Source organism: Buceros rhinoceros, unplaced genomic scaffold (genome assembly GCF_000710305.1).
Source record: "Buceros rhinoceros silvestris isolate BGI_N320 unplaced genomic scaffold, ASM71030v1 scaffold3683, whole genome shotgun sequence".
NCBI lineage: Eukaryota > Metazoa > Chordata > Aves > Bucerotiformes > Bucerotidae > Buceros > Buceros rhinoceros.
The window spans coordinates 91603-114913 of record NW_010404104.1 but is presented as its reverse complement, the minus strand read 5'-3'; the positions used below and the strand labels follow the sequence as shown (position 1 = coordinate 114913).

Sequence of the window (23311 nt, the reverse complement as noted above, 5' to 3'; positions counted from 1 at the left end):
TCTTTCCCTCTGACTTCAGGAAGTATTATATTGATCAACCGGGAAAGAAAAGAGCCCCAGGACAGACTTAAACATAATGATCTGCCTCAGCTCGCGTGAGGTGGTGACCATTATAGTAAGAAGTGTTGAGATCAGCCACTGGGAGGCTGGTGCCAGTACCTTGATGAATGATTCCAAATCACCATTAAACAACTTAGCACTATACTGTGATCGGGGTCTGGGCTTCCTGTGTTTCTGGGGCTTAGGGGGAAGATTTGGAGGCCTAAGGAAAGGGAATATGATTACTGAGCAAGGTAGAATTAAGTCACACAATAAAACAAAATGTCTGTAAACTCATGGCAAAACAACAGAAAATAGTAAAGGGAGAAATAAACACAGTACTTATCAAATAAAGACTTTCCATCAAATTTAAGTGTATCAGTGATTAGAGTGCAAAACTCCTCCACAAAAAACATTACTTATGAATAGATATTGACATTCCTTATGAATCCCTGCTTTGCAGTTTTACCATATACATTTATTCCAAACACTGCACAATTGGAATGGCCTTTTTTGTTGCAGTCATGCATGAAAAGTGCAGCAGCCAGTGGAATTCATCCTGCCAGCTGTGGCAGAACAGGGGGCACTTTCATCAAGCAGAAAAGTTGCTTCATGCTGGAGAAGCTTCAAATGCAAATCAAAGCTGCTCAGCAAACTCCTAAGGCATCTCAAACCCGAACTGACTGCATTTTCAACAGGAAAAGAAACACCTTGCAAAATAACTAAAGGAATTAAAAGAATATCATCAACTTGAAACAAAAAAAAGCAATATATTGCAGTAAAAGAAAAGGAAGAACACACAAAACTTTGGTCTGCAAAACATTTACCTAGTGTGTTACACATGTGATGCTACAACTGAAAGAGATTACAGGAAATAAACATTGTTCTCCAAGTCACAGTTTGTTATGTGAATGTCAGGGTATGCTACATGCCAACGGCTTTCCTAGTCACCCTGCACCAGCAGTCCAATGTTTCTATAGGCTTTTCAGGAATTAGCAAAAAATCAAGTCTTTTGGGGGGGAACAATAATGCACAGAAGGTTAAGTGGCAGGACTTTGGTCTGTTTGGGTACTACCTGCTATTTTAAACTGATCCTTAAAGACATCATCTTCCCTTCTGCAATTTAACTGCGATCTTGAAGAACATTTCCATTTGCATGTCTTACGGTTGAAACTTAACTGAACCTTGGGGCAGTAGGCAGGTCCCAGCCAGAGCAGGGGAACTAGTGCTGATGGGCAGACCCTACTCCCTCAGAGCTTCTTTCTCTAAGTGACCAGCTGTGAGAAGATAGGAAATAAGCTGGCTTCAAGCTGTTCCCCCACTTTACTAAGGTAAAATCATTGCTTAGGCATTATCCATAATTTTCTTTCAGCTGCTTACACAGCAGAGAATTTAGGATGAGGTGAGTCTGATGAGTCACCTGCTTTGGATTCAAGAAGGAGTGTTTTTCTCATTACAAGTAAGCTTGCTGACTTCCATGCATTGCTGGTAACATCTTGGGGCAGAGTTAAAGGCATGGGTCTCAGAATTAGTGTGAGCAATTGGGAGAAATGCTCTGATTTGTCACTGCTTTTCAACTAGGGTTGTGTAAGGAAAAAAGATGAGTAAGTCCAACTTTACAGAGCTGGTCTGAAGTCTGTAGAGATGTCCTTAGGATTATTGTGGCCAGGCAGAAGAAATTATACAAAACCAAGTGGTCCAGCAAAGGCAGAGCCAGATCTGGATCCAAACTTCTTAGCTGGGAAGGCAAACTCTTTTTTTTTTTTAAAAAAAAAGAAAAAAGCAAAGATGAGGGGTGGTGGCAAGACCGTTCCTGTCCAGGAAACAAATGGGAGAAAGAGAAGATATTAAGCAAGGATGTATTGCATGGAAAGGGAAGGGAAAAGTGATGTCAGGAATGCTGAGCTGGAAGTTCCCGCTGTCACCAGGACTGGAAAGGTAGACAGATACCCACAAGTGGCAGCTGCAAATCCAAACAGTTGCCATTGCCCCCCACAGTCTGAAGGGTTGCAGTGTCTGTATTTGTGTCTGGAGGCAGCATCGCAGTGGGGCATTACACAACTGAAAAAGTACGTGCTGCACAAAGCAGGGATTATCTATCACTGTATCCCTTCTGTGAATACATAGACCCATGTAAGTATCAAACACATGAATGCTGGAGGAGGCAGGTATTCCTGTCCAGAGCTAGGTTATCAGCCTATCCCCTAAATTCATCTCTGTATCAAGTTCTTCTGAACTGTGTATCCCAACCAAGTGAATTACAAACCATGAGAGGCAAGGTATCTCTAGCAAATAAAAAATATTTCTTTTCTAGCATGAAAAAACCCCCTGGAACTTCCCCATTTGATGTGTCATTCACAAATATTTTTAAGGATCTCCCAGCTTGTCAAGGGTAAACCCTTGACACTGGCCGAAACAGCTCACAAGAATGAGGAAGATGAACAGTTTGGTCCTTGACCCATCAGCATGCAGAAACAGAAATGTTGAATGTCAACACACAGGGCCTGTATATAATTTATGTAACGATAGCAACAACGTTATATACCTTTATGAACTTGTTCTAAAATTTCTAATTCCTAAGATTTTATTGTAACTCTGAATCAAGTCAAATAAAAGTATCTTACCTTGTTGTCATGTATTCAGCCCTGTGACCTAGAAAAGTTCAATAAAGAGGAAACAATAATTTACAGGTTTTCGGTAGATTTTATTGTGTCTAATTTTTTCTTGGCAAATTACTTTTAATCCTAACTTCCATGTTGCCAGCAAAAGATACACAGTTACACAACAAACAGGGCAGTGCAGTTATCTACCATCTCCACAGTCACTTTTAAAATGCAAACACAACCCATGTTTTGGAACAACTTTTAAGAAGCCTGCCCACAGATTAAAGAGTCACTTGATACTGTAAATAAATTGAAGTAAAACTCCAAACAACGTTTATTGTTTGTGCTCATGTGCTTTAGTGGCTAAATCAGTATGGAAATAGAGCTGCGCCAAGATTAGATTGCACCTCCCCTTGTGCCTAAACCCGTTCAGTGCTGAAAATGCAGCACTCTAGACACCAATGACTTGCTATTGAAAGACTCCTTCATCTCTTACATCTGTGTATTGCAGGAAAGAAGTACAATGCCACCAGTGGGAAACGCCACAGAGAACTGCAGAAAATTGTAGAGAAGCAAATACCATATTCCAGAAAGGTTCCTGGGTAACCTTTGCAGGACAACAGACCAGGAAGTCATAATGAAGAACAAAATAATAAACCAGTAGGAAGATCACAGTATGATAAGTTCCAACCAGCTCAGTTTTCCCAAAGGGTGATTGTGCCCTATTAATTTATTACAATTCTTTGAACATGTCAGTAAAATGCTGGAAAAAGGAGAATCAGCTGAATTAATTTACTTTCAAAGGACTCTGATAAGTTTCTTTTCAAGAGGCAACTAAAGCTTCTGAACAGCCTTGGATTGAGCATCATAATATCCTCATTGATGAAAAACTAGTGAAGAAAAGGGAAACCAAGTGGAATTAAATTGTCTTTTTTCACCATGAAAAAGTGTAACAGCCATTTACTCAAGCCTTTTCATTAGGACAATTTATGTAATACATAACAGATTTATTAATGTCCTGGGGAGACCACAGCAGCTAAGGAGAGAGAATATTGTACAGATGACTGAGATACTTTTGTATGAAGTCCTGATAAAACTGTGAAGCCCTTCAGCAGGGTTTAATCATGTTAAGGAACAAGGCACATAATGGCAAATGAAATTCAGTATTGACAGGTTCAAGTAAGATATTAGGGAAAAATGATTGAACATCTGTGCAGCAACAGAACCACAGATAATAATACTGACTCTGAAAATCACTCTGAGCATCACTAGGGTTAGGTCTAAGTACACTGCTAAATTAAAAGTGACACCAAATAAGCTTGTCAGATTGCAGAAACAATGAAAAACAGTGATATGCAAAACATAACATTATGTGGCAATGTCCAGGTGCATCTGAAATACTGCACGGTATTGAAAACATTAATCTGAAAATATAGTTTGCTGTACCACAAGAGTGGGAGCCGCAGAAGGTGGCACAAAGAATAAGCTCTGGGAAAAATCTCTGACATTAATAAGACATCTAAAGATTGTTGGCATCTGTTTTAGAGAGGTGAAAAAGATGTATGAAAGAGACTACGTGAAATAACCAATGACAGAAAATAGGGTAAGTCAGGGACTTCTCCCTACTCACGTAATCAAAGGCTAGTAAAACAAAAGATGTTCCCAAGTCCGGGGGATTTTAAACACATCTCTGAAATTTAACAGATTATGGCAAAAACTATCTGAGACATGGGCAATTTCTTTTACAACTGCTTATTCTTCCATTTCCCTTTGTTTTTCATTTGTTCATTCAACAGATGAGCTTTGGGTCAGAATTAATATGAGTATCAGTGTGTCTCCTGCGTTTAGTATCGATTTCATTTGTGTATTTCTCACCTACTTTTCCAAATTTTACTGCAAACGCAGACTCAGCACGGAGCACTTAATCTATCTCCCTTGTGCAGATCATGAATATGTATCGGCTGTGCCCATAAACAGCAACAGACTGTAGTAGTTAGGTGACGAACTGGAACAGAAGCCAAATGCTGTCAACTTTGTGGACACCAGACTGGAACCTGAGTTTATTCAGTCTACATCCTTACACTGTATAGGTTTTACTAAAAGCAAGAAATGATGCCAAAGGAAAACTTGCAGTTGAGACAATCCTCTTCCTCCACTTTTGTCTGCATTACTTAATATAGCACCCTGTACTATTTGTCTGCTATTGTTGCCCACATTAAACCTGCCAGAAAGGCAGCCTGAATGGAGCAGAGGAGAGTTCACTTCCTACAAATTCATTCTACTAGCTACAGCAGTAAAGTTCTTAATTCCACCCTTCAACCATCTCCATTTAAGAAATGTACAGAATTCAGGTCCTCCTTCCCAGGCATGTGCATGGCAATGCAGGACATGCCTCAGTAGAGGGGGGTACTTGAAATTTTACCTAGAAGAATGACGGCTTTTTCTCCAAGTATCAGCTTTGAATGTGGATGTATATGTTTGGGGTACTATTTGTATGTGCTGTGCTATGATGATTCAACAGCTATGTGCAAAACTGTGGACAACACAGATTAACCACCTGTGGTTAAGACTGGTGGGTTGACGGGAACTCTTCTGATGGAAAGGTCCAAGCATGCCTGAGCATGGCAGAACGGTCCAGAGCCTGACAGCAATTTATCACTCAGGTCATCCTGCTGAGAGGTTTTTCTTTGGATTTCCTTTCATACAGTTCTTTCCTTCCAACATGCATTAGGCAACATTCTGCTTGCTGCCTTTTATCTTTCTCCATTCAGTAGACAATCACACATTTCACTGGTCTTTCAAATAACATTCACTTTATTTTCCAAATACATTTTCTGTGAGACTTTGGAGGAAGATTTTCCTCTTTTTTGGTTAATATCCGCTGCATGTTGTTTTGCATGATTAAACTGCTCAACGCACACATTAAAAGAAAATCCTATTAAATGAAAACTGCCATGAGAAAGAACATAACGTACTTAGTTGTCTAAAAACAGCTACCATTTTCTAAACTCCAGCCTTGCAAGAAAATGCTGTTTATTTCCTACCCCAACCTCAGTCACTCCCTGGACAGGGGCTTTGTTTGGGTCACAGCTCTTTAGGCACCTCCACAACTGGATTTGTGTATCTGGGCTTTTGCATTGAAAGCAAGAAGAGATTCGATTAACAACAGATTTTTGGCAGAAAAAGAAAATAAACTAACACATCCTTTAGAGACAGTCTTTAGAAAACAAGTTTCCTTTCTGGAGTCTGAATTATAGGTTTTAACCTTCAGGAGAGGATTTTGACTTTTTGCAGTGTAATTCACTTCTCAAGTGTGTAACACTCTGTGTGGCTAGTCCTCAAGGCTTGCAGTGTGATTCTCCTTTTCCCCTTGGTCCACAAGGAAGTGCCTGTTGGCAGGGCTGGTAAAGGGATGGGCTGGTGCTGTGCATAGTGCTTGATTCATTACTGCCCTAATTCAGCTTCATTTGGTCACGGACATCTGCTGACTTGGTTTGTATTTTAAGATGTGTATGTAAAAATTGTGGAGAATGTTCAGGATAGTTGTCCTGAATATGCAATAATCAATAGCTACATAGTTATTCATTAAGTTTGCATTCATTCCAGTTCACAATATGCAAATATTTTGTAGAAACCCAACATTAAATTAATTCTAAAAGTGTCAGTATTGACATTAATGAGGTCATGGTTTCACCTTTTACCTTTCATAAACACTCCATTGAATTGTTAGGCTGCAAGAAGGACATTTATGCCCATGTGTCAGAAATATTGTGCTAGTGAGTCCATGCATCCTGGATAACTTTGTATGCTTAAAAAAAAAAAATCACTCTACCACGGCTCTTAGAGAAACCTCAAGTCAAGAGAAATCATCAAGAAGTAGAAACAGTACATTTGTCACAGCTATTAAATCACCCTGCACTGACTGTATCAGCTCTCTTTTCAGACACGAGATTTTTCATTCAGCAGTTCCATTTCCAAATATAGTCACTAGGATAAATGTCTGCACAGTGGAAATAAATATCTGTTGAAGAAATAAGATCAATTTATAGTGCGTACTCTTACCACTGCACCAAAGCTGTGACTGGTAAAAAAATCAAATCTTACTTGACAATCAAGTTTTAAGTTTTGTAATTTTTTTCCTGCATATTCTCGGCATTTCAGTGGGTTTACTGAAGAGTCTGGAATCACTTTCCAGTTTATTGTGTGATATTTACCTTCTCCGAGTGTCCTTTGCAGCAAGTCATGTTTTGCTTGAAGTTTTGTGATGAGGTTACTACCCTCCAGATATTCTCTGAATTTCTGTAGAGATGCAGATCAATCTATTACTATCTATGGCACATAAGTTCCAGGAACTTTTGCATAATTTTTACTTCAGGTGTTTGGCCTGTATCACATGAATGAAGAAGGAACCAACATACCATGAAATAGAATTGCTCCGTTTCCTGCTGGTTAGCTCGTCTTTTTGCAATGCTAGGCTTACTCAGGTATGTCTCGGAAACTGTTGACTTCACAGACTCCGTTGAGCGACTGTGCTGGAAACACTCTGACACATCATAGTCTTCAATGGTGACCATATCTTGTATTGTCTGCAGAGTAGCCTCTGTTGTTTTCTTAACCTGGTGTTAAAAAGCACATTACACAATGGGAAGACAAATACATACCAGGACAGCTTAGAAGGGAAGCTGATTCCTTAAAATAATTCTCTGACATGTTCCCCTAAACAAACTGGTGTGTGAATGTGAAAATCAGATGTAGTGTAACAAATATCTACATAGCAGAAGAATGATGTGATTAGGTTTCCCATCTAGTTCTCTGCTTAACCACGGTACAATCCACCAACACAGATGTACTATTGTGTTGACTGTATAGCACTCTCAAGCATTTGTTTCCTGAAATTAGAATTGAAATGTGACATGACTTGATTATGGTTGCTAATCTGCAACCACAGGTAATAGACATGATCCACTGGTCTGAAGGGTCAAGTCTCCCACGTGTGGTCATCATGTTGGACTGAATGTGTACATCCAAAGATCTGGCTGCTAGAACATGTTCTTCCAAGATAAAAATCTTTGACACTGTTCTGCAGACATATGGTGCAGAGCACAATGATGTTTAGAGGGGAGGGAAATGGAATGGAATACGCAGCTGGAGGAGGGGGCTGGAGAAAGAACAATCTATGCCAACCTCACAGCAATCCCTATAAGCTATGGAGAGCACAGTCACTCATAGTGGAAAGCAGGGCAATGGAGGCCAAGGAACAGGGGATGCAGTGTTTCCACAATGCAATGAATTAACTGGCAAGATTCACAAGGATGTGATTTACCTCCCAGTTCTGCTTCTGAAGAGTCTCTAGTAGAGTCATCTTAGCTGAATTATGCACACTTCTACATACATCTCCATTGTAGGCAAATATCCTTTTTGTGCCTAACAACATTATTTCGTTCCCTAGATGCCCTTGCACTTCACTTTACTGAAAGAAATAATCTTTCTCCTTCCTTCTGTCATTGTTACCTTAAGATACTTTCTGAAGTCAAGTAGGATTTTTTTAAAGACTACTGTACATGTCTCTCAGACATTAATACTTCAAGTATTCAGCATGTAACATAGAATGAGAAAAACTGGAATCCTGAAAACTTATCAAAAAACTACATGAAGAAATTAAATTATCCCTATGTTTTAATTTAGGAACAGTTTCTCATTTAAACTGGCAGACTTTAATGCTGCCTTAAATTGGATAAAAGTGCAATTTATACCCGCTCTCTGCTGCCAGCACAGGAGAAAAAGAACAGCATAGCTTTACTGCATTTTACAAAATAATGCATTTTCTTTTACTAGGTGAGCTATTCTCATCACAGGCATTCAGTACTTGCATTTATAAATAGCTGTGGCTGACAGCACAAGAGATTTTGACTCAGCTACCACAAAAGACAGCCCAAATTCCTTTGTACTTTAGAAGTAGCAATTTGGGGACTGGACAGAGGGTAGTCATGGAAGACAATAACTGTACTCAATGGCTTTCTGCCACAAAACTTTAAAAATAAGTGCTCTTACAAGTTTTCACTGAAGCATCTGCAAGTCACAGAACTCAGTAATTTGAATGCATGCACAGGCAGAAGATGAAGTTTCCAAACCGCAAGAAAGCAGACAAGAATCTACTCTAGCATATTTGCTAGCATTTAATTTTTAAAATTAAAATAGCTCATACAGATTGAAGCCATTTCAAGGTCATTTACATGCTTTTGACAAGGTAGAAAACACTGCACGTTTCTGAAAATGGTGTTCAATGCATAGCCCTTGTAGACAAAGATCTTACCTCCTCATTTTCAATTTTGAGTGTGGCCAATCGTGACTGCAGTTGCTGATACCTGAGCATAAGCTCTGCTTGCACAGGTTGCTGGGCAGTGACCTGACAAACCTAACACAGAATCAAAAAGAGCTGTAAGATGCAAAGAATTAAAAACCCCACCATTCAATAGCCTTTGGTGGCTCTCCTTAAAACTAGGTGAATTCCAAGCAAAGCTATTAAAACTTAATAATAAATAAAACAGACAATAAAATATGTTAATCTAAATTTAAAGTATTTATGTGTTAGAAGGTGTGGAACTACGTACCGCATCTTATGATTATAGAGCACAGCCTTGTCGTAGGGCTGCTTTGCGTTGCCTCTCTATCACACAGAAATGCAAACCCTGGAGCTGCCTTCAGACAAAAGATGTACATGGGTGATTCTGCATCCTGCTTTGCTATTGGCCTTTCGTGTAGCTGGACAGGGCACAGCTGGGGTACCCTGTAGCTTGAAATCTCCAGATGATAAAAGGGGTGAGGAAGAAGGGAAAAGGGTTGCATTTCAGCACGCATAACTTGGAGCAGCTCTGCAGCTGCTCTCAAACAGCAGCCAAAAGCCCTGTTATGGACATCACACGTAGTGAAGACGTAAAGCCACTACTTAAGCCGATTTGCAGGTTGGCCAGCAAATTCACAGCAACATCATTATCAGTAATACAGAATATAATAACACAAAACAGTTTTCACTTGAGAACTCTGAAGAAACTCAGAACAGCACTGCCAGTTTTGCAAAATGTTATTGCTGATCCACTTGCTTTTGGATAGCAATAACAGCTTTTACCAAACTCTTTGTAAAAGGGGATAAACTCTCTATCCTGGCATGTAGAAACAGTCACCGGGGGGATACTTGTCAGAATACAGACCTCATCACCCATGTGAGACTGGAACTCAAATTTCATTGGTGGACAGAAAGCAGTGGGGTACATTTCCATGAATCTCTGCTTGTCACTTCGTGGCTCCAAGCTGTCAACTGCATTTTCAATGATGTCTAAGCCCTCGTGCCTGGAAGTTTCAAGGTTATACTCTGCAGAAAGGTAAGTTCTTAAGGCTCTGTTCAGACTAGCGTGGTATCCAAGATCGCAACACTAAAAACACAATAAAGGGAAAACAAATTAAAAAGGAAGAACATCATTCCAATATCCCAAGCCACAAATTATCACTAAAATTTTCTGTCCTGGAACTCTTCAGTCTTTGAAGAATTTCACAAAATGCTTTCTAAATTAAAATACAATACTGGGGTCAAGACAGTAAGCATTTAGTATCCTCATTCTGTTGCAAAGATTAAAGGACAGTTTTATAAAAGAGATCAAGTTTGTATTTATGGCAATATGTTTGTATGTGTTTATCAGATACAGAGAAGCAGTTATTATATTCACATAGAAAAGGTCTGGGACTCCACACACAAGTGGGTGTTTCAATATTGTCACATGTAAGCCTCGGATCACCTACTTAAATCCAACCTGACATAACTCTACTATTTAAGTCAATGCCAGCACCAAACTGAAAATGAAGCAATTCCTGCTCACCATGTTTGTGCCTAAACCGCCCCCCTCCACAATTGCCTCTAGTATTAGTGACTCATCTAACACACTTTTTGATACAACAAAGATGGTTTAACATCCTTTCCGCTCACAGTGAAAATGTATTTACTGTAAACATCTTATTTCCCATGCCCAGACAGAGCCAGCAATGTACATCATGTTATCAAATGCAGAAAGTCATAATTTATGTCTTTTTTTCTAGGAGTGAGAATAACACTGGAATGTAATTGAAACCTAATTGGTAGAACATAAAGTTGTGTTTGTTCTTGAATTTTAAACACCCTCAGTTTGCATTATTCATGATTGGTTAATATTTTAGAGGAACAGCTGAATATATTTTTAAAATGTCACAACAGTAACGTATCAAGTGATCGTTTCCTTAATTTTTTCCCCACATTAACACACTAAATGATACCCTCAGTTTCTGCTCAGTGAGCTTCCAGGTAATGGCAGACGTATCACAAACCTCTCTGTCATCTCACAGCAGCACATCAGTCTGTTAACAGCTGCATACAAAGCAACATCCTTTGTCTGAGCAGAAGAGATTTGTCCCAGTCAGAGGCCTAGCTAGGGCAGTCGGGGACCATTCTGCTTTAGGGCACTCCTCAGCCTCCAGCCACCCTAACTTGCAGGACTTGCAAGTTAAGCAATGCAGTTGGTAAAGATGCTATTTGAATATTGCACGCTACGTTTGTATGCATAGCTCCTTCACAGCTATTACAAACCCTTAGGACTCATGGGATCATGTTCCCCTCCCCTTCCTCTTATTTGAAAAAGGAGAGAAAAAGAGAGAGGGAGACAGACAGATGCACACACTGCATGCATCTGAGTTTTCGATCTATTTATCATACCTAAACCTGCGTGTAGAAGAGAAAGAAACTCCTTGCACCCTGCCTTAGGTGCAATAATGGCTAGTGATCAAACTGCTCTCTGGAATGTGACAACAGAAGCCTGTTTTTTCCATTACAAGACTTCCAGAAAGACTAAGCTTCAAATCTTAGTGAATACTGTGGGTAGCTACTGCAGATGGGATGGTGACTACCCAAAAACTAGTGCCTGAACCACTTAAAGAAAATGTAAAAAAGATGTCATGTTCAATCAAACACACACAGGTTAACCTCTCTCTTTTGCACTTCCAGAATGGAAATTTGTGTTACACTTACTAAAACAGCCACTCAACTTTTATACTCACATCCATATTTCAAAAACCTCCGGCCTAAAAAATATTGTTTCTAAAAGGAAAAGTCTCTTGGTGTTTTTCCCCTGTCCTGTGTCAAATCACATCTCATATTTAATTCACTATCTTAGATGAAAAAGACAGACTAAAAGTGCTGATAAGAAGGTGGATCAGGACAGCTGTTCTATTTCATGTGCATTAGTTTCAGAGAGACCTCACGGAAGATTAAACTGAGAGGAAATGAGAAATAGAGGGCAATGCCAGGTTCAGCATGGCTGACTACCCATGTGTCATAAAACTAGAGGCATCTAGAGCCTGAATTTTGGCTCTAGAGGATTAATCTGCGTATTAATTGGAAGCTTACTGATTTAGAATTAGAGCTGTGCAGGTTTCCAATGCAGCTTTTTTGCAAGTTGGAATATAAGATTGCAACCTTTATACTGTGACGATACCAGAAACTTCATTGTTTAACCCTTAATCTACTCAGTAACTAACACCACAATGATCTTTTGCAGGGGATGGCAGCTGAACATGGCAACAAATACAGATTTTCAGCCAAGAAGGATTCTTTGAGTGGAGCACAATATCCTGCCAGACTAAGGCATTTACTTGCAATGCCAATGCCAGCAGAACAAACAGGAACTAAATCCAGAACCTGAAGTAATGCCTTATCACAAATGGCTCTTTGAAGAATCTGGAAGTTTGCTTCAATGATTTAAGTAAAAATAGGATTTGTATAAGTTATTTTTTTTTAAAACAAAAATAAACACTCATTAGATATCACAACTCTTACTTCTGCCAGATGATGGTTCACTTTCTCAAAAATTTGGAGACAAAGATAATTTTAACTTGGGAATGGCTGTCACACTATCAACTCATGCTACTCAGAAAGAAGAGTACCTTTTTAACCTGCTAGTACCAGTGATGGTTTAGAGAAAGTTGTCTGTAACGGAGGTGGCACTTTGGGTATCGTTCACTACTAAGACTAAACATTTAAGGTACTGCCACTAAACTGCTGCTCTCACCACATCCTGTCTGATCACACTTGAAAAAAAAAATATCACCAACTTCCTGGTGCTGCAAAAAGTACATACGTATGCATACACCAACCCCCCCTCACATACACACACATGCATGTATACACAATTTTCAAGAAAAAAAAATCTGTAAATCTGTAGAAGGATTTGGAAAGTTCAAGTGAGTGACCACACTGTTAGCCATAATAAATATGGATCTTTGACGTTCACTAATCAGGTTACAGCCTGGACGGTTAATGAGATCTGCTATCAATCTACGGGCTAGAGAGATCAGATTGTGAGTTGGTGCAGCGAGACACGAAGGTGAGAAATGAGAGACTGAAGTCATAGTCTATGAGTTTTATTGCATTTCTGGATTTATAAAGACTTTTGGTTGGGCAAAGTGGAGTGAGATGAGTGGTACATTTGGGATATGTGTGAAAAATTAATTCTGTAATTTGCATTTTATTCTTATTTGGAATTAAATCTGATGCAGTCTCAAGAGCATTTACTGTCTTTATTGCTCCCCAGAGTATATTTAGGCTTGAACAAAACAAACTGCAGTGCTTAGCACAGAGCTTTAACCAACCAAGCAAGCTGCTCTTCATTTCATTTCAGGAATAATAATAAAGTTCTAATGCCAATGGAGAGAGAAATTAATAAAAAACTTCTTAACCTCTAACAAGTCACTTTCTAATCATCCTGTTACACAGACATCAACACAGAAATCAAAGGGATCTGGCTGTACATATCATATTTATGAGAACTTATGTAATAAAGACTGCGAGCTGCACATACTCCAGCCTAGTTTTAAACTTGATTCTATGAATGTTTAACAAAGAACCTTTACAGAATAAATGAAGTTCATAATAGCCAAATGTTCCCTAACTTCTTAACCATCCAAAACATGCAAACTGCAATGAGAGATTCAGAAACTACTCTAAGAAAGACCAACACATGAATATTTTATTCATTCTATCAGCAGAACTACAATCAAATTGTTTTGATCTCTATTTCCTAGCATTTACCTTCAGAGCATGGTGAATCCAAAAAAACCCCTTCTTCTACACAGATATAGCTAATAAACTCAATTACATGGAAATCTTCAAACACTTGAGCAACAGTATGTACTGTACGGACAAATGTTGGTACTAACAGCCAGATTAGCAGGGGTGTGTACTCTATTGCTCCTCTGAAACCCACAGTCTAAAAGAAATAATTTCTATGTAGTCAGTAAAGCTTATTCAATTCAGCTAAAAAATAATCTTTGCTACTTTTTACATAATGCAAATAAAGAACATAACTAATCATGTCCTCCACTTGAACTAGGTCCTACTATATAGTCAGCAGAGAAGAAATACTCAACAGAAAATTCAAATTCCTCTAGCACAATATGCAGAGGACAGAAATACACTGTGCATATCAAATCCTGTTTATCCCTGTACTTCTTTGCAAATGCTAGTCCCAACCCTCAGCTCACTAAATGCATTAAAACATCCAGCTAAGACTCCAGCAACATTTTTATCCCGTTTTTATCACAAGAGCTTAAGATGAACAACACATCATCATTTTAAGTCAGAAGCTCTGAGCTTTGTTAATGAAACAAAGGAGTTGAACAGTTCAGATTGAGTTCAGTTGAGGAACTGCAATTTGGGATTTTCACTATGAGCCTCAAAAATAAAGATTCAATGGAATCCAAATGAAAAAACAATATTTTTTTTTTAAAAAAAACCAAACTCCAAACAAACACCTTCTCACAACCCTCTCCAGTTTTGTTACAGTAATCTTGAAAAGTTCACTGCATTGCTTCATATATTTATCCCACTTTTATCAGACGTATTTTTCAGTAATGTAGGAAAACATTCCGTTTCATTTATGGGTAACACCAACAGCTTGGAGATATCTAAATCCCTTCCACGCTAACTGGAATTCACACACAGAGGAGAAGTAATCCCCTTCTGTACAGGTAAAGAGAGGGTTCAGGCAGTCACGGAAAGGCAGGCAGGCAGATGGGGACAAAGTAGAAAGGGTGAAGAATGAAAATGGCACCTCTGCTCTGAAAACTCCAAATCGTACCATCACATTTACAGAACGAGATAGTGTGGACTGTTGCAACATATGGCTGCTGGGAAACATGTCTCACATTCCAATAATATAACCCCAAAATGTTGCCAAGATCCTTGCGTTTACAAAAAAAGTTCCCTTTGTCAAATAGTAAACACTCTGCCTGATACGAATGCTTTCACAGCATATTCTGTCTGATTAAATACAAATGTCTGAAAGACACTTCATTTAAAAAAGCTCACAATCGGATTAAATTGGCTCCGAGGCAAATTCTGCTTGCACATGTTTACAGCCTTCTCTTAAAAAACAGTGATGCAAAGGGCAGCTAGACTTTCCATTTGAGTTCCTTAGGGAAGACTAATTTCTAAAGCCATTTTGCCAAAAGAATGTTATTGTCTACATTGGTCCACGGCTTGGAAAAAGCCATGCAAAGTAGGTATCGTTTTCCTGCATTACTAAATACTGCAGAATGCATATTTCTATTAAAAACTAGCAGTTAGAAAGCTCTAGCCTTCATGGTTGTGTAAATATCTTTACACACGCTAACACCAAAGAGTGTTGTCTTTGCACATGCATGCACAGAGAGCTTCGCTTTTCCTCCCCTCACAATTCTTTGTGAAGCTCCAGGCCTGTGGTTCCTCCCCTCAACTTTCACTGCTTTGGCAGCCTCTGTGAACATTAATTAAAAGGGTAAGAATCAGGTGTATTTTCCAACCTGAAAAGGTTTTGACCAAGTAGAAACATGCTCTGGACACATTCACTGGGAAATCTGAGCTCCAAAGAGGAAGACAGGAGAGAAGACAAAATGAGCATTTTTCCAGTTTCTGAAGGTGCGGGGGTGCTGGCAACAGAGGGAAAGGGACCTTTCCTTTCTTCCAGGAATGAAGAAGAACCCATAAAGTTCATATTTATCAGACATGCTCTAACTAGAGGCCAAAAATCCATCATCCTTTAAACAGTGTCAGGAAAATAATCTGTTAGGTAGGGACAACTTCTCACTTGGGTGGTACCCTAGCAGGTATGCTGCTTGTCCTTAGTTTTTGGGCCTGATTATCTATGATGATGGGATCTGGCAAATGTTTTCATTGCCTGGGCAGGGCAGGTGGGTGAAGCAGGATGCACAGGTGCATGGGTGTGGATCAGACAGGGACAGTATACAGCAGAATAAACCAGAAGAAATCAGGACAGAGAAGATGTGCAACAGTGAGTAGGGAAGAGAAAGAAAAGAGATGTTGAGATAGAGCCAGCAAGAAATACTGAAAACACAAGAAAGATACATCACCATCTCTTATAAAAAAGAAGAAAGAAAAAGACCATTTGGGGATGAAAAAAGTACAAAGGGGAAAGGAAAGCATTATAACAAAATCAGGTGTAATTTACCAATTACAGGAAAACAGAAATGTCAAAAAACCCCGACTCTCGGTATTTAGAAAACATAAAATAAATCACATAAATGCAGTTATTTTAGGTCATTCTTCTCAAGAAGGCGTTTTTCCCCCTTTTCTATCAAGCTTTCCTTCTCCAGACAGTACAATGTGAAACCTCTTGTCAAATGCTGCATTAATTCATACTATATTACAAACCTGAGCTTAGCTGGCGTATCTTTGTGATGAACATGCCACGAGAAGCGACTTTATGTGAATACTGTTTATTATGGTAAATAGCAAACGCAGTAGAAAGCATATTGAAATATCCAACCTTTCACATGAGGCACAGAGGTGTACCCACTCACTTACATAACACTGTCATTTCACTGCTTGTGTTTCCGGCCTCCAAATTTTCCCTATCAAATATGTGAAGCTTATGACGAGAGTGGAACATGACAGAGTGCAGGATACTCCCTAATCTGGAAATGTCAATAATACAGATTTGGGAGACCAAATGCTAGTACTAGTCAACATCAGTTTACAACCTCGTTCTCCTAGGATGTTCTCACATGATTAACTTAATGAAAATCACTAACAATTCTGTGGACAGTACAGCATACAGGATTGATTCTGTCTGTTCTGCAAACTACATGAAATAAGGATAAAAAGCAGTGTATATTCGAGTCATTGACTAAATGAATGAAACTAAATGATTTTGAAGACATGGAGGAAATGCCTGACTTTGTGTTAAAATACCAGTATTAGATGCCTACTTAATAATCTCACCTTGTGAAAACCACTTGTACCCTAGAAATTCTTTTATAGTACCAAATGGAAATGTCTCCCCTTTTTGTGTTATATAATGTATTCCCTTTGAAAATTGGACAGAGTAAACATAAAAACAAATGTGCGAATACTTACGTCAATTAAATCCGAAAGGTCATGAATATAATACTTGAAAACAGAAGCATTGGTTGCTTCAAGGGTAAGCAGGTATTCATTACGGGCCTTAATAGATTTCAGTTTGTTTTCAGAATATTTCGCTTGACGCTAGGAAAAAAGGTTGTATATTAATGTATTTGAATTACTTCATTTTTGGTATGCAGCAAAAACGGTAACAACTCGAGCACATATTTCTGTTAACCAGAATGAATCTTAGTTGCCAGCCTGTTATGCATATAACAAAGTGGTAACTTCTTTTATTTCAAATGGGACCAACCATATAGCAAGAATTGTGAATAAAGTACTCCCCTCTGTGAAGTGCAATTAACTCAAGTTATCTCTAACCCACTACTAGTTTATTAAGTGTATCTTGTTTAATTTTGTTTCCCAGATGGACTCCTCTGTCTACTATCATGCTAAAGAATGTCAGAAATGCACTGAATTTACTTCAAATGTAGCTAAATAAAAGGGCTATTTACTTTTTCCTTCATTTTTTCAATCTTTTTCACAGAGCTCCGTCTCTGGTGCCTTTCTTCTAGTCGAATATGAAAAACAGGGTCTCCTGACCTCCCAATCTGTTTCTCTTCTTGCTTCTCTGCCTCCTTCAGTTTGCTTTCTGCACTGATGCTCTCTGCATGATACATGTGGTATGTTTTCATGACCTGCAAAATACAAGAGTCAAATAAGAGTTAGGCGAAAATGAAAACAAAAAGGTATTTACAGAAAAATCACAGGGTCTTTGAGTAAAATGTTCTCTTATGAGCATAGACCTCTAGTAAGTTCCTTTGTCAAGAGAAATTGAGGACTTCTGGCTGCATTTTTCTTTCCTGATTTATTTAATAGTATCCCAGTAGGAACTTTCTTTTCCTCATTGCTCTGATAGGAAAGAGCAAAATCCTTCACTAAATTTCAGGATTCTTGTCTTTGAATGAAAACCTGAAATAATGAGCAATAAACCTAAATCTGTATCAGTGCCCTATCCATCTGACTTCTTCAATGCTAAGTTAACAGCTTGGCTGTGGACTTTGAATGTCTGAAAGCAGAAGAACCTCTTCAGCATGTAAGAACAGGGAAAGAAGCAGAGGGAACAGGGAAAGAAGCAGAGGTAATAGGGAACTCCCATTTGGGAGCACATCCCCAGCCAGTTGGATGGCTGTCCAGGGCCTGGGAAGAAGTCATACCCAACTGCACAGCCCCCGGATCAGGCATCACATAAAACCAGATGAGAGCTGGACAAGGTTCCGCCTGACAAATGAGTTGTGAAGATGCTTCCCCCACAGCCCCCCAGTTAATACCATTATCTTCCCTTTACACACATGCTGTCTCTGCAGCCAAGACAGCCTGGGCTGCCAGCCTGCAAATACGTGCTTGCGCAGACCACAAAGAGGGAGAGGGACTGGTTCAGCACCAATTCTCCCTTTCTTCTTCAAGCAAGAAAATCCTCAGCTTGAATGCCGCATAGTGGGCAGCAAGCAACCACAAACCACCCACCTCTGCTGGGGAGGGCTGTCTCTGCCCACCTCCAGCAAAGAAAGCTTCTTTCCACCTTCCCCAGGCCTTTTTTGGGTGTGTGCGTTGTTTTTAGTTTTTTTTTTTCTGTTGTTGTCTTAAGTTTCAAGCAAGGAACAAAGCAGAAGGCATCCTCAGGCAGACAGCAGTCTCCTCTCTTCTTCACAGGGTGCCAGAGCTCTCACCAGCAGAATGTTATCTTTGGGCTGAGGCCATGCAAGCCATTCACATCTCCTCCAAAGGACACAGACAGGGAGGAATCAAATGGGCTGCTCCTCCCTCAGCAAGGCTTTGTGTGGCCCATGGAGGACACCGACTAGTTTGGGGAGCTGCCTTGAAATATCCCCTAGGGAAAGGAGAGTAATTTTTGTAACAGAGTAATTAAGCCAGCCTAAGGAGCGTCCATAGAGTGGCAACACTGGGGGCACTAAAGCTCAATAATGCAAATTTAGATAGTGCTAGATATAAAGCTAGATAGTGCATGGCTTACTGTGGATTGACACAAACCAACTGCATGCCATGTCAGGTGATGGCTGAACTGATGCATATTTCAAGTCTTATGCAAGAGAAAGAAAGAGGCTTTTAGAGAGCTGCAATTTTGCATAACCATGTATGTTACCATAACTGCGTATGCCACGATGTGGATACAACTGAAATAGGATTGATATTAAAAATGAGGCAGGAACTCTTCACTAACTTTCTGTAGCAAGGTAAAACAGTTGGAGACATGCATCAGAGAGAGCGGTCCTTGTTCTTGTTTTTAAAAACGTATGTTTCTAGATCTCTGCTGAAAGACACCAAACTGCCTGGAGCAGGGCTTAGTTTTATTGCTGCTGCTGTTATTTTATAGCACAGTCGCTCTCTAAGGCCCGGCCAGAGTGGAGAGCTCCCTGCCTGAGCCCTGCCTACACCCGCCAGGAACAGCCATTGCCCCAGCAGCTCACAGTCTACACCGATGAGGCAAAAACCCAAAGACAAAACAAGCTGAGCTGGGAAGAGAAGGCAAGCCTGCAGAGGTGAGATCTGCATGGTTCTCAGCTTAACCAAACAGCATCTTCAGCTTCCTGTATCCTCACTGTTCAGCTCCCTGTATCCCGCACTGTTACCAAAGGCACTTCTGAAGTTGCCAATTATCTGTACCCAGGGAGTCTAACTCATATAGCCACATGGAAAGAATTACTGAGAAGAGATGTACTTCTTAAAGAAACAATTTACAGAGCAAACTTGAGAATCACAGAAAGTGATAACCACTCTACTAAAAATGATGGGAAAAGGAAATTAAAAACAAGGCCCTTCTCCTTTGGCCTTTTTATTCAGTTTCCCGAGTGCTTCTTTACAGAAGTCTACAGGTGCTTGCTTTTATTTTTTATCTTTTATTCTGTGTCAGAGGTTTTTTAGTTGGTGGGACAGGGGTAACTCATGTGCCTTACCATTTAGTAAAGTTATTTTCTTTTGTACTCTCTCGGTTTTTCTGCCAGCAAAGTGGGAGCAATAATACTATCTCAGTTTCCCAATAGCACATCTTGAAGCATCTGACTTAAGAGTTGAAGCAAGGATTTGTTCTGCTTGACAAAAGCAGCAAGTACTGAAGGTTTTGAAGCACTTTTTCTGAGCGCCATGTAGCGCAGTGGACTAGGCATAAACGTCCTTCTGTGGTGGGTGTGACATTTCAGCTTGCCTCCTTGTTGAGTAAAGTACAAGTGTATCACTACTAGCTTTCACCAAGAGGTTCAGATGCCCCCCCGCTGACTCTGCTAACCTCACCTCACTGAAGTGTATTTATTTCTCTTGCTGCCTGCTTACAGCACATGCTACCAAATCCAGAGTGTCTCGCTATACACCAATTGAAAGTTAAGTTTTGTGTGAGGCCAACATGGAGCTCATAGTCTCTATGGAGAACTAAGGGATCTACTTGAAATCCAAGTTCTCACAACAAACTCTGCATGAGTTCTTGGTACAAATGATTCCTAAGATAAGTAAAATTGAGAAAGAAGCCCTTCCTCTTGCATTATACTCAGGGCTGGACAACAGTCAGTCTGCTCTACCCTAGCCATGCTGGTTTAGAAATCAATACAGACGACATACAGAGCAGTGATCAGTCTATGCATTTGACTCCCAGACAGTTTGTTATGTTGACAGCATTGCTTATCTCATACCCTAGTGACATCATTATTTTGCAAGCCCCTGGGGAAAGCTGGCAGCTCCAGCCTTTGTCATGATTTGTCAGTGTTTTTTAAGAGCCAATATTGCAGCAGCTAAACGTAACTTGAGAAAACATTAGACAGACACATATGGAAAATAAATGGGAACAAGAAAGGGAGTTGGCTTCCAAGTATTTCAGTGCCTGCTTCTACAACAGATCACCTTAGAAATTGCATATATGGCTCTCTCCCTTAGCATTATACCATCTTTTCACCCTGGAGTTAAAAAGACTGTTGGATACTGTAAAAGACAGTGCCCGATTCTTGTAAATAGACTTACTGGATGGAGAATTCTGAGAGCCACAGATCTCTACCTATCTGTGAATATGTAACAAATCCACAGACGTGTTATTCAAACAATAAATAATCTGATGAAATAAGCAACACTGCTTCTCAAATGTCCTCCACACTGCTGAACGATAGACTATTCTGTGAGAATATCCATCACCGAACTGACTTTAACTAGTCCCCAAAGTGCTTATTGATCAGCCATCAAATACACACTGAAACAAGAGCAAGGTTGTAATTTTGCAGATGCTGAACTGCCATCATGACATATGCTGCACTTCTCCACTGTAGTGAACAAGCATTGTTAAACGCATAGTAGTCCCCTTCTAAAAGCAAATGACAAGTTTATGTCCCATTAATTTAGCAGGTTTATTCTGCAGATCCAGTGATGTAAAATCCAGATTTCAGTCAGATAACTAAGTCAGACCACAAACAAATGAAAAAGATTATGCTACCCAAACTATGTACTCTCCCACTTCTAGGTGACAGACTTTTCACTTAGTGATATAAATGCCTCGCTTTGCGTGCCAAATTTTCAGCCTCATTCATAAGAGCTCAGCAAGTAGGCTTAGAGCAGAAGACAGCACTTACCACAGGGAAGGGCACATTAGAGTAAATCCTCAGATAATTATTTTATTTAAACCCATGATTGTTATCTGGGCAAATCTATCAACAAGACAGTAATAAGTGCTGTACTTCTGTGGGCTACAATAGAGGAACATTCCCGTAGCAAGGCAGTGGCTTTCCTTTCCTTCTAGAAAACACCTTAATCAAACGTACTACGACTGAACGCTACAACGTTAAAATATATTGGAATAAACATCTCAATCATGTGCTTTATTTTTATAATAAAACTGCATAATTAAGAGCTTTTTCTCAGGAAATAGGCACTTAATGGAACAGTAGTTCATCCCTGTTGCACTTAAAGTTATTTGAATTGTTCCAAAATTGTCACTGCTAAGTTGTGAATTCTTATCAGAAGGTGGGGTTGCAACGGATTCATTAAATCAGGTTAGCTAGTACTTTCCTCAAGAAATAAGTAATATCGTATGCCAATTTTACTACATCAGTGGCCTCTAGCAGTTAATTAGGCTCATTATTAGCTGTTTCTAGCATCCTGTTCACTTCCAAACCAACTTCTGATGCGGTTCCAGGAATTGTACTGACACATTACTACCAATACAGAATTACTGATTCACCTTCTCAGATCTCTGGTGTACTACAGTAAATTGGACTTAACTTTTCTGTAGAGAATGCAGATTCTTTATTTCAGCAAAGAAAAAAGAAAGTCTGGCAGCAACTGCCTTGAGAAATTAAACACCCAATATTTTTGAAGAATAACATAAAGCAATGGAAAATGCAAGTGGCAGAACAGCCTTGCCTTATTTAGTATTACATTGTTTGCTTTGGACTGTCCCTAGTTTTTCATTTTTCTGAAAGCCTTACATTTGTATTGGTTGTGAAAAGTGCAATATCAGTAGGAGTAATTTGGAAAACCAAGTGGGAGGCGTGAAGATGATTCTTATGGTGCACATCACTTTTCTCTATCATTCACCCTCATCTGTATTACCAGAACAGCTCTGTATTTCTAGCAAACTTGTCATCTCATTGATCTGTCCCTGAGTCCTTTAGAAGCCATTTACGAACATGTCCTCACCCCTAAATAAATCCAGTGGAGACCTCCCTCCATTGCAAGAAATTACTCTGCCTGCCTTCTGTTTCCTACTATTCCCAATCGCTCAGACGTTACTGTCATATTGCAGTATTTCATCTGATAATACAAGATATTTTAATTTTCCAGAGAGATGGAAGAGGATTGACTGAGGAACTCTCTCTGTTGCAAAGATGATCGATGGTAAAATCAATGATCTGTTGCTTCTTTACGTCAACATGTAAGAAGGTTTCTAAATCTTTCAGTTCACAAAAACCACCAATCCAAACCTCCTGCTGTTGTCAGTCTGACCAACTTTTTTACCTGTGGCTGTCAGGAAATAACCTCCACTCTGTGACCCCACACAACTAACTGCGCTCCTCCTTCTCCATCCCTATTCACTCAAAAGGTACACCTTGCTCTAATCTGAACAGCTTATATCCTTATGTAAAACATGGGACTAATTACTAATCCACATTGGCTGAAAGTGCAGTAGGGAGAGGACTAAGAGAGAATAGAGCAGCTGGGATGCTGCAGACCTGAAAACACTGACTGGCTGGGACAGCCA

General features: G+C 39.6%; 1 protein-coding gene across 1 annotated transcript in view; it reads right to left on the bottom strand.

The window, feature by feature from the left end:
* The window catches only part of SRGAP1 (SLIT-ROBO Rho GTPase activating protein 1), a 70397-nt gene that overhangs the window by 30117 nt on the left and 16969 nt on the right, over positions 1–23311 (bottom strand). Inside the window, exons 4-11 of the mRNA XM_010133242.1 lie at positions 17574–17756; positions 17074–17202; positions 9851–10072; positions 8956–9057; positions 7061–7258; positions 6857–6941; positions 2664–2691; positions 160–262 (exon numbers count right to left, since the gene is read on the bottom strand). Of these exons, the coding sequence (XP_010131544.1) occupies positions 160–262; positions 2664–2691; positions 6857–6941; positions 7061–7258; positions 8956–9057; positions 9851–10072; positions 17074–17202; positions 17574–17756 (1050 nt within the window). The remainder of the gene's footprint in view (positions 1–159; positions 263–2663; positions 2692–6856; positions 6942–7060; positions 7259–8955; positions 9058–9850; positions 10073–17073; positions 17203–17573; positions 17757–23311) is intronic.